The sequence below is a fragment of the Mixophyes fleayi genome, chromosome 1 (genome assembly GCF_038048845.1).
Source record: "Mixophyes fleayi isolate aMixFle1 chromosome 1, aMixFle1.hap1, whole genome shotgun sequence".
Taxonomy (NCBI): domain Eukaryota; kingdom Metazoa; phylum Chordata; class Amphibia; order Anura; family Limnodynastidae; genus Mixophyes; species Mixophyes fleayi.
The window spans coordinates 149,009,396-149,025,509 of record NC_134402.1 but is presented as its reverse complement, the minus strand read 5'-3'; the positions used below and the strand labels follow the sequence as shown (position 1 = coordinate 149,025,509).

General features: G+C 39.4%; 1 protein-coding gene across 3 annotated transcripts in view; it reads left to right on the top strand.

Moving 5' to 3' along the window:
• The window catches only part of PDLIM5 (PDZ and LIM domain 5), a 134,180-nt gene that overhangs the window by 92,829 nt on the left and 25,237 nt on the right, over positions 1–16,114 (top strand). For all 3 annotated transcript variants that reach the window (XM_075201574.1, XM_075201588.1, XM_075201581.1), the window contains one exon: positions 11,644–11,783. In XM_075201574.1, coding sequence (XP_075057675.1) covers positions 11,644–11,783 — 140 coding nt within the window. The remainder of the gene's footprint in view (positions 1–11,643; positions 11,784–16,114) is intronic.

Sequence of the window (16,114 nt, the reverse complement as noted above, 5' to 3'; positions counted from 1 at the left end):
CTTTCACTAGTGAACATGGATACGCTGACTGGTCTGCAGCTATGTGCTCCATATGCAGCAAGCTGAGATGCACTGTGTGATCTTACACCTTTTCTATCATAGCCAGCATTAACTTTTTCAGCAATTTGTGCTAGAGCACTGTGCTGTAGGATTGGACCAGACAGGCTAGTTTTCTCTTCCCACGCACATCAGTGAGCCTTGGGCGCCCATGACCCTGTTGCTGGCACACCAGTTGTCCTTCCTTGGACCACTTATGGTAGGTAACCACTATATACCAAGAACACTCCACAAGACCTGCAGTTTTTGGAAATGCTCTGACCCAGTCGCCTAGCCATCACAATTTTCCCCTTGTCAATGTCACTCACATCCTTACACTTGCACATTTTTCTGCTTCCAACACATCAATTTAAAGAACTGACTTTTCACTTGCTGCCTAATATATCCCACCCTAGACAGGTGTCATTGTAATGAGATAATCAATGTTTTTCACCTCACTTTTCAGTGGCTTTAATGTTGTTGCTCATCAGTGTATTCTGTGTGTGTGTGTGTGTGTAATATATATATATATATATATATATGTCAAAGTGGGCTGGTATACAGCATTATGCCATACCGCCACTTCTGCTACTGCCTTCATTGTAAAGCTATCAAATTCCATTCACTTACATTTTCCATACCACCACTTCTAAGTTCACAGTTCAACTTCTGTATATATACAGTGTGTGTGTATGTGGGTCTATATGTACGTGTGTATGTATATGTGTGTGTATGGGTATGTATGTGTATTTGTGTATGTATAAATAAAATTGTGTGTGTGTTTCATAAAACACTATATTTAGTGATTAGTCTATATAATATTTTTTTGTTTGCATTTTTAATATTGCACAGGTACGTGAATTCAGTTTTACAACAGAATTCTGTTTGTACATATTTGCTAGATGAGTTTTCAGAAGTGTTTACTGTGCTTATGAAATTAAAATGCTATTTTGTAGACATCAAATGTGTAGACACCCTGATGCGTGACAAGCCAAAATCAACTAGCAGTTTCTGATTATAGTTGAAAGAGCTCTTTTAAATATACTTGGTGAATATAGCAATTGAAATGCATTTTGCGGTCCACATATCTCTTTACTACCAGGCTTTACAACAACATTAACTATTTAATAGAGATTCTGAGAGCCTATACAATTTACGGGTACATAACTTTTCACCACTGTTGTACAGTACGCTGTGTTTCAGGAACCAGCCATTAAATCTTACTTCATTATGTAAGCCCTTTTACTAGCCAGGGGAATGCTTATGCATAAGCAACTGAAAATACCAGGGGGTAAACTTATCAAGCTGCGAGTTTCCTGTGGGTTTGAAAAATGGAAATGTTGCCTATAGCAACCAATCATCATCATTTATATAGCGCCAGCAGATTCTTTACAATTGGGAACAGACAGTAATAAAACAAGACTGGGTAATACATACATACATACATACATACATACATACATACATACATAGAGGTTAAAAGGCCCTGCTCGCAAGCTTACAATCTATGGGACAATGGTTTGATACAAAATTGTAAGTGCTACATCATATTGAATATTTGCCCAGCTAGATTGCAAAGGTTACAAAGTATTCAGTGTGTTGAATGCTCAGTCACACAACTGTGTTGGTCAGAGGGTTGTTGTTTTGTGTTAGCTGTGTAGAGAGTGGTAATAGGGTAACTTAGGAAGATTAAGCAGGTAGTAGAGGAATATTATAAGCTTGTCTGAAGAGGTGAGTTTTCAGTGAGCGCTTTAAGTTTTGACGACTAGAGTAAAGTCTTGTGGTGCGAGGTAGTAAATTCCATAAAGTGGGTGCAGCCTGAAAAAAGACCTTTAACCGAAAATGTGAGGAAGTGATGAGAGTGAAAGAAAGACAAAGATCACAGAGGTGTTGAGTTGGGAGATATTTTGAGATAAGTGAGGAGATGTATGTTGGTGCAATTTTGTTGATGGCCTTGTATGTTAGTAGAAGAATTTTATAGATTTGTTTAAAAACAGGAAACCAATGTAGAGACTGGCAGAGTGACTCAGCAGATGTAAAACGATTTGCAAGGAAAATCAATCTAGCTGCTGCGTGCAAAATAGATTGTAGGGGCTCGAGTCTGATTTTGGGAAGGCCAGTAAGGAGGGAATTAAAATACTCTATGTGGGAGATGAGTGCATGAAGTTTTTGCAGTGTCTTGTGTTATGTACCTATTCTGGGAATGTTTTTTAGATGTATGCAGTATGATGTAAATATAGAGTTGATGTGGGAAACAAAGGATAGTTGCGAGTCAATAATTACACCTAGGCAGTGGGATTGCGGGATGAGATCTATGGTCATGTTGCCAACAGAAATAGAAATGTCAGGCAGGAAGCTTCTGTTGTTGGATGGGAATATTATTCAGTTTTTGAAAGATTGCGTTTGAGTTGGCGAGAGGACATCTAAGATGAAATGGCAGAAAGACAGTGCGTAACATGAAACAGCACAGATGGTGAGAGGATACATTTGTATATAGAGATGATACTGAAATCCAAAGGAGCTTATTAGTTTCCAAGAGAAGTGGTGTAGATAGAGAATAGCGGAGGACTTAGGACTGAGCTTTGCGGAAGTCAACTGATAAAGGAAGCTGAGTGAAGGTTGTTCCAGAGAAGTTAACACTGAAAGGACGATTTTAGATAGGTAGGAAGAGAACCAGAATAGGACAGTGTCTTGAAGACTTAGGGATTGTAGCGTCTGTATGAGGAGAGAGTGGTCAACCGTTTCAAATGCAGCAGAGAGATCGTCAGTGGTATGTGAAAATACTAATCTTCACAGTATTTCCCAAAGTAAAGTCCACTTGTTACGTGCATAAAGATGTGTGAGTACTCGCTTTTGCATGTTATATCTGTTAATGTTCTTGATATAGAATTTCTGTAGCGTAGGGTTACTTCGGGAAGTCAGGGACTCTCTCTGGTATGTCCTATCCCTGACTGTTGTGGCATGCTACTCGTGTGTATTCATCCGATAGACTGCCCGTAAGTTGGAACGCACTCTGCATCCTAAAAGCCAAATGGGAGAGAAGGAGATCCCATATATACAGTGCTGGAGTGTAATTTGTATATAGATAACGAGGATCAGAATTCTTTGAATAGAACCCACTCAATGTGGAAAGCAAGAGACAGCGTGCGTACCACATACTGAAGCCAAAAAACAGAAGTCCAGCTTTTGGAACGCAGGGCGCATTCCAATTTACAGTAAGTCTATTGGACGAATACACACCAGCAGCACACCGCAACAGTCGGGGACAGGACGTACCAGACAGAGCCCCTGACTGCCCGGAGTGAACCTACGCAACAGAAATTCAATATCAAGAACATTAACAGATATACCATCGCAAATGTGAGTTCTCAAACATCTTTATGCACGCAAAAAGTGGACTTTACTTTGGGAATTACTGTGATGATTAGTATTTTCACAACCACTGATGAGTGTGTGTGTGTGGATTTGAGACATTGCTGATAAGTTTGGACTGGATCATTATATACAGACTTACAGGCTGAGATCTGTTGGTATTTTAAACAAGATATTGTTGTATGAGAATAGACTATAATTATGGGCCAGTAAAAGTCTCAGTATGTGGTCTATATTGATATATTTACATTTACATAGCATTGCAGAACTGAGCAGTTTATATTAAAGAATTTGTTGAACCTTATTTAAATATATATTTTCTATTCTTACTGACTAACATATATGTTGTGCCAGGAAATTTATCTTTGAATAGTTTTTTAATATACACCAATCTATAGCGCTCTCTACATTTAAGTCACCGGGACATGTTCATTGCGGCATCAGCTGAAATGACCATGGGCCTGATTCATTAAGGAAAGTGAGGCAAAAAAATAAGAGTGTTCTCCTGGACAAACCATGTTACAATGCAAGGGGTGCATATTAGTTTATTATTTTGCACATAATATAAATACTGACTGTTATTTCATGTAGCACACTGAAACTTAAAGTTGATCTAGGACATGCTCTCTCCATTTATAAATTTGTCCCCATATTTTAAATTTACCTCCCCCTCCAATGCAACATAGTTTTGCCAAGGTGCAAAGTTACTACTTTTTTGCTTTACTTTCCTTAATGAATCAGGCCCCATAATTCTGTAACTCTATAGATCGTGAGTGCATACACACTACATGATCGGAAGGTGATTGAAATAAGATTATTAAACAATATGACCAACCAAATGAAACAACAATCGTCACTTTGGAACGATTCTCATTCATTGTGTGATTATACACACTAACTTGATATGTGACCGAGCGGTTGTTTATCGGGTGATTGGCCCGATAATCGGCTGAAAAACCTACAGTGTGTACCTAGCCTTAGGCTTGAAGTGAACCTCATCCCTAAAACCATGCTAGAAGCAAAGCCCCACCGTGTATTATTAACAATAGTCACTATCTTGTCATTTTGCATATGGTGATAATTTGACTGCCAGTCATAAGAGTTTCAAACAAGCTCAAACTTGGTTAAATTCTGTTTTAAGCATATCTGCAGGTTTTCCTATTAAAGCAGACGGTCAGCTGTTGCCTGAGAATACAGCCATGTGCTCAGTGGGCTCCCAAACAGAAGATGTTCTTTCTACAAGTGAACCTTCATTGAGAGTTTCTCCGTCACTGAGGTCTTCCAGGCTTTATATAATTTTTATTGCATGTTTTGGATTGTGTTCTACTCATATCACATATTGAGACAGCACTGTACTATTGCTATCAATTGCTAGCCACAGTACCTACTCACCTCATTGTTCTATAAATTAATTGTGGAGTTTCATGACTCCAGAGTAGTTTTGTAATGTTTGGACATGGCCACACCCAAGGGTGTGTCTAGCACTCAGTGTTATGCTACCCCCCCCCCAACCTCTCTCCCCTAAAAACACCTGCCTCCAGTGTGTGCTACACCTACTCTCCATGTGATAATTATGTTAACCCACAGGACAGTCCAACCAAAATCTAGAGAATTGGGAATAGGCAATATTGAATTATGTAGTATTAATAGCCTGTTTGTAAACAAGTTCTGACTAGGTTGATGTATGGCTTTAGAAAATGTTCTTTAAATAAATTTATTGCACTATTCTGCACACCCTTCACATTTCTAACTATTACAGTGAAACATTTTATGTGAGCTTGTTGATTTTATATACATATTTATCAACCTGGAATGCATATGCATGGCCACACAGCAGGTCAGATCCTACGCCTGTAGGACAGGCAGAAGCTGGGGAGAACATCACGGATTTTATTATAACACCAAATCCTGACAGATCATCTATTGACCCAGGTTCTTCAAATAATCCGCATAACAGGTAAACTGTTTGCTGAGATTGATCTAGTCACTCTGCACTTATAATTAATATAGCAAAAGAAATTAAAACATGAGACTTTACCAATGTATGCTGTACTTGATATAGATATATATTATAAGTGGGGATGATAGCAGTAGATAAGTACCTACATATTGGAAGTCACTATAAGGAACATGCAGGTCTGAGTGTTCATCAGGTAAAATGAGGCAGCTAGGTTTTTCCGATTTGGACTTGCTGACATTTTTGTTTTTAGGAGACTTTTTAGTCCTACAGTCAGACTGTGACTGTTTTATAGTATATTACAATATTAACATTTTGTGACCCACTTTTAAAAATTACCCAGGAGTAACAACCTCTTATTACTCTGTAGATAAAGAATACATTACAACAATTATTCCCTCTTGAGCATTGGACATTTATTTTAAATCCCTTTAACATAATTGCACCTGGCAAGTTTTAGAATTGAGCTCAAACTGAAAATTAGTCTGGTATATTTATCTCCCACACACAAAAATGAATAAAACGTTATTGTGTGTACCTATTGAAGATCCCATGGGTTTTCAACAGCTTCAGGATAAGCAAGTAACCATTTTAGATTCATGCAATCCAGTGGCCCAATTTAATGATTGGCAGTTGTAAGGATTCTGGATGAAATTAGCTGATTATTTAGGAAAAATGTTCTAGGTCAAAATGTTTCAAACTGCAGCTCAAAGTTATATATGATCATAACATAATTTAGGGCTTTCTATTCTTACTGATAAATGGGCGATTTGGTTAAATCTGGGAGCAGAACTAATCATTTGAAGCAGACTCTACAAACTTTATAACTGGTCATAAAGTTTACTTGTATTTGTTTTAGTACATAACCTTTTTGATTGCATTTATTTTGTATAGTTTTGCTCTGCTTTTCATCCTCTACTCTTTTCTTTAGAAAGGCTTTTTTCATCAATCCTTTGGAATCCCTGCCAAAATGTGCACCTTTCCCTCCTGCTACCATTCGGATCCTTAAGGTCAACAGCCAAGTAGCTACCATATCTAAGAATGCATCTGTTTATTCGAGGTTAGACCTCTCCCTCTCCCCTTGAATTTTACAGATCTGGCACTGGTGGTATTAGGACAAATCAGTGTTAATATTTTGTAAAGGTCCTCCATCTAGAAATGTAAGGCTATTTCCTTCCAAAACTAAATATTTAATATTTGGTGGAATTAATTGAGATAAAATTCCTGAAATTTGACATGTCTCAATCATGAGTAGGAATCCCTGGCTCCTGTTCTAGCAGGCCTATTTAAACTAAGACTGGGATTGTCAAAGCCACATCCCCCTGAAAGTAATTGTAACGTTTGGTATTTAAATTTTACCACAATTAGCCTTTAAATATATTTTGCCTGTGGGTAACAAATACTGATCTTTCTCCCACCCTTTCCAGCAGAGTCTGTTGTAACACTGGCACCTCATCACTATATTTTTTTTCTCTGTGCTGCACAGAAGCAAAAAGAAGTGAGCTACAATTTTTCAAATACATTTTGACATTTCAACATACTGCCACTCTGCTTTAAATTTGTCATCCCACTCCTAGGCACATGGCTTGGAGAATAAATGTGTACAAACTGCAGTTTACTGTGCTTAGTTCTGTTCAGAAAACAGGGGGACTGTTATGTTTCTTTATATCTGCAGATAGCAAGAAGTTACATATTTATATTTTTTCACTCTTTGATCATTTTGAATGTTTGTTTTCGCTAATTTTGCAGCAGTGCTCCCATTGTGATTCTGTGTGGTGTATTTTAGGTGATTCAGTGCTCTTTTCACTTTCAATCTGTTCTTAATTTGTGCTGATATGTAGTTATGGTACTTCTTTTGGCCCCATAGTACCTAATGTTTACAGAGTTTTTTGATGTCCTCATAGCATATTTCATAAGTTTCTGAGTTCCACTTCTCCTTTATCTACAAATTAAAGACAGTTTTAAATTATGTGCCACAAAACAATGTCTTTGCATACATGATTCACTACAACCAGCGATATAAGAGAATGATTGGAATCCTCACTCGACTACAGTGACAAAAGTTGTTTTATTATATTGTAAAAATTGGCGTATTTGTTTCCACAATGTTTACTGACGTTTGGCAACTGAAGGTCCAAAATGATAGTACCAGATCCTGTGCTGGAAAATACCTCTTCCGATACTCTTGCGAGAAGTGAAACAGACGCCAAGATTGGTCTTAAACAAAAATGCAGCGTTGCCTCACAGACTTGTGAACCTCCAGCCCCCCAAGAGGCCACATTTTCATGTGCTGTGGAGCCACCTGCAATTTCACATGCACCTAGCAGGTATTTTTAGCTAGACGTTTATATGGTTTTATTTTTTAATTGATAACAATTTTTGGTTCAATTTTTTTTGTTTGTTTATATTGTTATTATATGTCAGTGGTCTACCTCAGATTTAAACGATTGCTTTAAAGAATTCCCTAAAGAATAAATACTTTTTTTTTCTTTTCACTATTTATAATTACATTTACTTCCATTTGTAGACTGATTTGGTCATCATGTAATTTAGTGATTTTGGTCTTTCTTTCTGGTCAGACATGTGAACATGGGCATTTCTACAGAACAGACTTCTGTAATTCATGCGTCATCTTTTACTTCACAACTTTCTTTGACTCAAGCAAGGTACAGATCTGCAGGAATTTCATACACCACATTAAGGGCAAGACATGCATTGTAGTTGTCCATAGACTAGACATCATTAGTACGTACATGTGTAGAGGACGCCGCAGAATGTATGCAAGGCCCAGGGTATATGGCAAAATGGAAGTAGCAAGCTCAAATATTAACTACAAAAGCAAAGAGGCTCAGCTCATGTCTCTAATGCAGTGTAGGGCACCAGGTGATCTATTTTCAAATACTTGCCAGAGTAGACCATGTTTTTTGATTTAGCAGTTAATGATCTACATGCTGCTTGTCCCCACAGAGTATGTGAACCTTCTTTCTAGGGTATTGGCTCTTCCCAATATTATCTAATGTTTTATTATTACGAACCACATGCATTGTTGAACATTTGGTTTAATAAAAGTACATGTTAACATTTCTTTAGGTAGTGTTGGTGAAGAGTACAGAATACATTTGTGAAATTACCGTTTGCTATAAAGGAACATTTCCGTTAATGTAACGAAGACATAGCTTTTCTATATTTGCAAACATCTCTTGTATCAAGTTTCACATTATTAGCGTTGAAGGGAGAAGAAGCTTGTTACTGACAATGACAGGATTATATAGACATTCAGGATAGCTTTTTGTGAATAATAAGCTACATTTCATTTAGCGTTTCTGTCAAGCATTGCTGTTCACTTTACTAGCAAATGACATATGGCAAATTAAGTTTGAGCAAACGTTTTAATTTTGTGTGTTTAGAAAAAGAATTGTCGCTCTTCTTATATGTCTGGTGTTGTTCATTTCTTTCATGTAAGTACTTCTGTAAAAAAACAATTGATGGAAAACCCTTTGGACAACCTGCCAAAGTTTGCACCTTGCCCTCTACCAGTTTTGACACCGTCAACAATGCAACGTTCCAAAAATAAAACCATTGCAGTGGCTGCATTGTCTGCCGTTGTGGGTGCACAGGCGAGGTATTAAGCAGCTTAGTATCTGTATGAACACGTTAACTCTAATCTCTATAAATAATTTGTCACTGTCATCATAATACAGTACCTTAGTATATTTTTCCTGTACTGTTTTTTCAAGCAAATTATTTTATAATACATTTTGTTTGTTTTTACTCTTAGACTCTTTGCATGTTTGTTTTCTATTTTGGTGTTATTTTGCATTTAGGAGGAGTCTAAAAACAGAGATGGGAAACCTTGAGCATTTCACCTGTTTTGTCTTTTTAGTTTGTTTTTATGCATTCCATCAGCAGGAGTGCTAAAGGTTGCCATTGACTGTTTAAAATGACAGTTTTTCACTTTGCTTTTAGTACTAACTTTATTGCTCTATCTGCCTTGTTTGAAAATGGATCATCATACTCCTTTATTTCCACTCCTTAATTTTCTATTTTCTTAGACTGTCTGATCCCTTTGTCTATCGTTCTCTTTTGGACGCTCTTCTCATAGAACCTGTCTTTAAGCCACCTATTTCAAATTCAAAACCGGCCAGGAGATCCACTGGTGTGCTGACCAATGAACAGTGTAAGAGGTGAGGTATACAAAGTATCTTTTACATCCAAAGAACATTGATCGGATTTAGTCTAATGCTATACTATACTAATACTATATGGGCAGCACAGTGTCTTAGTGGTTAGAACTTCTGCCCCTCAGCACTGGGTCATAAGTTCAATTCCCGACCATGGTCTTATCTGAGTGAAGTTTGTATGTTCTCCCTGTGTTTGCGTGGGTTTCCTCCCACACTCCAAAAACATACTGGTAGGTTAATTGGCTGCTCTCAAATTGACCATAGTCTGTCTGTCTGTGTGTCTGTCTGTCTGTGTGTGTGTCTGTCTCTGTGTCTGTCTGTCTGTCTGTCTTTCTGTCTGTGTGTCTGTGTGTGTTAGGGAATTTAGACTGTAAGCTCCAATGGGGCAGGGACTGATGTGAATGAGTTCTCTGTACAGCACTGCGGAATTAGTGGCGCTATATAAAAGATGATAATCTGAGTGAGGCTAGAAAGGCTCATCAAGAAATTTAGTTTGGGACACCACAAATAAGCTGAAATCTAAATTACTCTTTGATGTTACCGCCAATTAGGGGACATTCTCAGCCTGCAATGAGAACTTGTTTAACGTCCTCCCAGACCAGCAGACCCTTAGTCTCTGCATGCAGGTGCAACATCCTAATTATCTACTACCCTTACAGTCCCAACCTACTCACAAACTTGCACAAGTCAAGTAATAACATGATACTGCAATCAGACCCTTAAACGGGTTGTATACATTAATTTAATCCCTGCATGTGCTCATTCCTTAGGCCAATAAATGAACTAAAAACCTTGATCTTTTTGGAAACCATGCATCTGGGATTAAGTATGCAAGCTGAAATGGTAGTTTAACACTTGATTAATGATTCCCACATTGATACCGGTATTTAAGAGGGGCTGAGCAGTGGGACGGGTTTGGAAGTTCTGTGGTAAATGCTATATATTGTAGCATTATATAAGAGGAGCTTCCACATAGGAGAGGCTTCATAAATCTTGTATTTTTAAGCAGCCTCTGGCTACACCTTGTATTTTGTAGTTCATGCATTTCTACTGTGCCAGTGATCCTTTGTGTGCCATTTGTAAAATTGTTCTGTGCAGATGTTGCTCTATGACAAATGCTCAAGTCATGACCGCTTCATATGAAATACAAAAATGTGAGAAACCACAAGAGAATGTAAACTTCTTAAGCAATTTGTGCATATGAATCCTGAGACAGAATGGAAACAATAAAAGCCCTAATCTTTTTACTTCGTGTGTGTGTGTGGAAAAAATCAAGAATGATCATAAGTATGCAGATCTGGTATTTTTAACACTAGGTAATGTTCATAGGTGAATTTTTTATCTTTTTGTCTACACTAAGAAACATACTCGCTGTTACTGAACCACCACATCTGGCTTATTGTAACCGCTGACATCCCTACTCTCTGATTAAAACAATACAAATGACTAAAGATAAGTAATAGTACTTTGGTGATACAAAAATGAAATCCATTGTGTTATAGAAAAAGAATTGTCAATGTGTGTTTTGTTCATTGGACCATCTTTAAGCTTGTCTTTTTAGACATACATAGCCACAGCATTTAGAGAATAATGTAGTTATTTATTTGTATTTTTTTTTTTTTTTTTAATCCGTCATTTTAAAGAATTATGAAGTTCTTCTTAGATTTTTACAGTTCCAGTGTATATATTTTGATTTGGTTTGTATTGTACATGGAAGGTGTTTAGTGGGTCTGCATTAATATTGTCTATATCAAATACATTGGAAACTGGCCCCCACAGGTGCCATGATGTAAATTGTGTTTCATTAATAAACCAGAAACCGGTATTTCAAATAACTTTATTAAATTAGAATTAGCAGCAACTTCCTACTTTAAATAGCTCACTCGACTCTTTAGGTCTGTGGATTTGTTTGCTAAAAATGCTTGTATCAGGCTTGGGTACTCTTATTTTGCTCATTGCCATAAATGTTCTACATGATATACTTTGTTGTGAAAAATGGCTGCTTATTCAGTTTAATAATTTATCATTGGTGAATTCTAGTAATAATGTTTTGCATTTTGGTATTATCTTCATGGGTATCTTCTCTCTTATGAACAGTGATTTACCGGAGCCTACACCAGTCACTGCAATGTCTGCTGCATCTAGTAAGACTATGTCCAGTTCTTACAAATCCCCACCAGCTGCATACAAACCCAGCGGTCTGCCAAGCACAGCCAAACCAGGAGGCTGGCAACCAGGTAGTTATGACTGCTACATATGTGTTCTATTTATACCTTTTTTAGGTTTATGTTATAACTGGACCAAAATTGAGTCTCTTTGTAATAAATGTTGTTCAAACAGGTTGATTTTGCTTGTTTCATGCAATTTGAAAAATGTTTGCTATCTGTTTTTATGGGTGTAAGCTGTGCAGTCAGTTACTGGTAGTCTACCTCTGTTGCTGTATAGAAGCATAACTAAACTCTTAGGGGCAGATTCAATTCCCCACGTTGTTGTTTAGAACAATGCTGGGCACGCGTTACTGTTACTACGATAATTTTAACACAGATTTTTGCTCGCGGCTCACAGAGCCTGAATCTGCATGTTTGATTACACTTTATGGTATGAAAACTTTTTATTTATACAATGTTCTTATTGAAAATGGAACTGCTCAAGGTTATGTGCAAGTGTTCTATACAACTAAATAATTGCTGCAGTTCAATGAAATTGTCATGCACAAAAACATAGAGGTATATTTACTAAACTGTGGGTTTGAAAAAGTGGAGCTGTTGCTTATAGCAGCCAATCAGATTCTAGTTATAATTTTTTTAGTACATTCTACAAAATGACAGCTAGAATCTGATTGGTTACTATAGGCAACATCTCCATTTTTTTTCAAACCCCCAGTCTAGTAAAAATACCCCATGGTCTCTGAGGGCCTGAGTAATCTTTGAACACAACTTACAGTTAAAAAAACGGACATAACTTGCATGCACGTATGCCCATATTAAAGTATAAGCAGATCTCAAGAAATGTTTCCATTTGAATACGGGTATAAGTGCGCTCTGGCTATAGATTACTTGCAGTATGCAGAAATGCCGAACAGATTACAGTATATGCACATCCATGTGTGCAATAGAGAGCCCCTTCTGAATGCATCCAAAAAAAAAAGATTCTAAAATGATTTTACAATTATTACTTTAATCATTAATACAATTCTATATATTTTTTTTTTACATGAAATGCATAAATCAGGATGTTCTTAATGCATACTGTACATAAAATGCATTCTTATAGTTTCCCTTACTTGCAAACACATGTTCTAGTATGCATACGTGTAGTCATCAGGATTAGTCACTTACACCGGCCCTGTAGCTGGTGCAAATGAATAGCTAAAAAACACAAACATAAAAGATGCCCAGAGCTAAAATCGAGCGAATGTGTGTGCGCTCAACCTCAGCACACCCTTAACCTCGGCACACCCTTACTGTACATTGCCTATGTGCGTCCTCCGTTTCCCATCCCCATTCTGCCCTTCAAGTCGTAGACAATCGGAAGTGTCATTTGCGTTAGGACATGATTTAAATGCAGTTGCATTCAGTGGCCTAAGTATGTATATGTGTATTAATATTCTTCCCATCAATCCTAACAAAATTTCTATCCCTGCTGCTCAGACTAACCTCTATTACATGATGCTACCACCTCCATATGTCACAGTGGGTATGGTGTTACCTGGCTGGTGTGCAGTATTTGATTTGCATAATACATACTGTGACTGGATCACTATTAAATAACTTTTGATAAAAATTTATTTAAAGCACATAGCACAGGGCACTTATTTATGTAATTGCACATGCACTTATTTTTGATATTGTGTATATTGTGAGATAGGAAATCGTTATTTATGAGTCCAGGGTAGAAAATTTGGTTTTTCTGTTGTAACCTTTCAAAAGGAAATACCTTATTTCTGATGTATATAGCTGATACAATGAGCCTTTGTGTCACTCACCGGATTGCTGGTTCCTCTGGTTCAAGATCTAGGTCTCTCTCTCTGCTCTGCTGGCGCCTGTGTTGCGCCGCGGCCGTCCGCCATCTTGACCAGGGGTCTGCGCATGTGCAGACCTAAGGACTGATAAAACCTTGTCTCTCTCCTCATTGGATGATTAATCACTTCACACTATTTAAAACACCTGCTGCCCTACTACCTTTGCCTCTTCTTGGTCCTCATTCCTCTGAGGTAACCAAGGAGTTCATTGCTCCTGCTCGTGGTCCCTGCCTGCCATGGAAGCTTTCCTGCGCACCAGTGGTAATACCTGTCAGCTGCAGATCATTCCACACTACCTTGTATCTCACCTGCAATCTGGACAAGTCTATACTCCACGCTAGTGGTAATACCTGTCAGCCGCAGATCGTTCCACACTACCTTGTATCTCACCTGCAATCTGGACAAGTCTCTACTCCACGCCAGTGGTAATACCTGTCAGCCGCAGATCATTCCACTCTACCTTGTATCTCACCTGCAATCTGGACAAGTCTCTACTCCACGCCAGTGGTAATACATGTCAGCCGCAGATCGTTTCACACTACCTTGTATCTCACCTGCAATCTGGACAAGTCTCTACTCCACGCCAGTGGTAATACCTGTCAGCCGCAGATCGTTCCACACTACCTTGTATCTCACCTGCAATCTGGACAAGTCTCTACTCCACGCCAGTGGTAATACATGTCAGCCGCAGATCGTTCCACACTGCCTTGTATCTCACCTGCAATCTGGACAAGTCTCTACTCCACTCCAGTGGTAATACCTGTCAGCCGCAGATCGTTCCACGCTACCTTGTATCTCACCTGCAATCTGGACAAGTCTCTACTCCACACCAGTGGTAATACATGTCAGCCGCAGATCGTTCCACACTACCTTGTATCTCACCTGCAATCTGGACAAGTCTCTACTCCACACCAGTGGTAATACATGTCAGCCACAGATCGTTCCACTCTACCTTGTATCTCACCTGCAATCTGGACAAGTCTCTACTCCACGCCAGTGGTAATACCTGTCAGCCGAAGATCGTTCCATGCTACCTTGTATCTCCCCTGCAATCTGGACAAGTCTCTACTCCACACCAGTGGTAATACCTGTCAGCTGCAGACCTCTCCTCCACCTTGTATTATACCTGCCATCTGGACTAAGTCTCTACTCCACGCTAGTGGTAATACCTGTCAGCCGCAGATCGTTCCACACTACCTTGTATCTCACCTGCAATCTGGACAAGTCTCTACTCCACGCCAGTGGTAATACCTGTCAGCCGCAGATCGTTCCACACTACCTTGTATCTCACCTGCAATCTGGACAAGTCTCTACTCCACGCCAGTGGTAATACCTGTCAGCCGCAGACCGCTCCACGCTACCTTGTATCTCACCTGCAATCTGGACAAGTCTCTACTCCACGCCAGTGGTAATACATGTCAGCCGCAGATCGTTCCACACTGCCTTGTATCTCACCTGCAATCTGGACAAGTCTCTACTCCACGCCAGTGGTAATACATGTCAGCCACAGATCGTTCCACTCTACCTTGTATCTCACCTGCAATCTGGACAAGTCTCTACTCCACACCAGTGGTAATACCTGTCAGCCACAGATCGTTCCACTCTACCTTGTATCTCATCTGCAATCTGGACAAGTCTCTACTCCACGCCAGTGGTAATACCTGTCAGCCGAAGATCGTTCCATGCTACCTTGTATCTCCCCTGCAATCTGGACAAGTCTCTACTCCACACCAGTGGTAATACCTGTCAGCTGCAGATCGTTCCACACTACCTTGTATCTCACCTGCAATCTGGACAAGTCTCTACTCCACGCCAGTGGTAATACCTGTCAGCCGCAGATCGTTCCACACTACCTTGTATCTCACCTGCAATCTGGACAAGTCTCTACTCCACGCCAGTGGTAATACCTGTCAGCCGCAGACCGCTCCACGCTACCTTGTATCTCACCTGCAATCTGGACAAGTCTCTACTCCACGCCAGTGGTAATACATGTCAGCCGCAGATCGTTCCACACTGCCTTGTATCTCCCCTGCAATCTGGACAAGTCTCTACTCCACGCCAGTGGTAATACCTGTCAGCCGCAGATCGTTCCACGCTACCTTGTATCTCACCTGCAATCTGGACAATTCTCTACTCCACGCTAGTGGTAATACCTGTCAGCCACAGATCGTTCCACACTGCCTTGTATCTCACCTGCAATCTGGACAAGTCTCTACTCCACACCAGTGGTAATACATGTCAGCCACAGATCGTTCCACTCTACCTTGTATCTCACCTGCAATCTGGACAAGTCTCTACTCCACGCCAGTGGTAATACCTGTCAGCCGAAGATCATTCCATGCTACCTTGTATCTCCCCTGCAATCTGGACAAGTCTCTACTCCACACCAGTGGTAATACCTGTCAGCTGCAGACCTCTCCTCCACCTTGTATTATACCTGCCATCTGGACTAAGTCTCTACTCCGCATCAGTGGTGATAGTAGTCAGCCGCAGACTACTCCGCTACCTTGTATTGCATTGGTAGCCTGAACAAGTCTTACTCCTCGT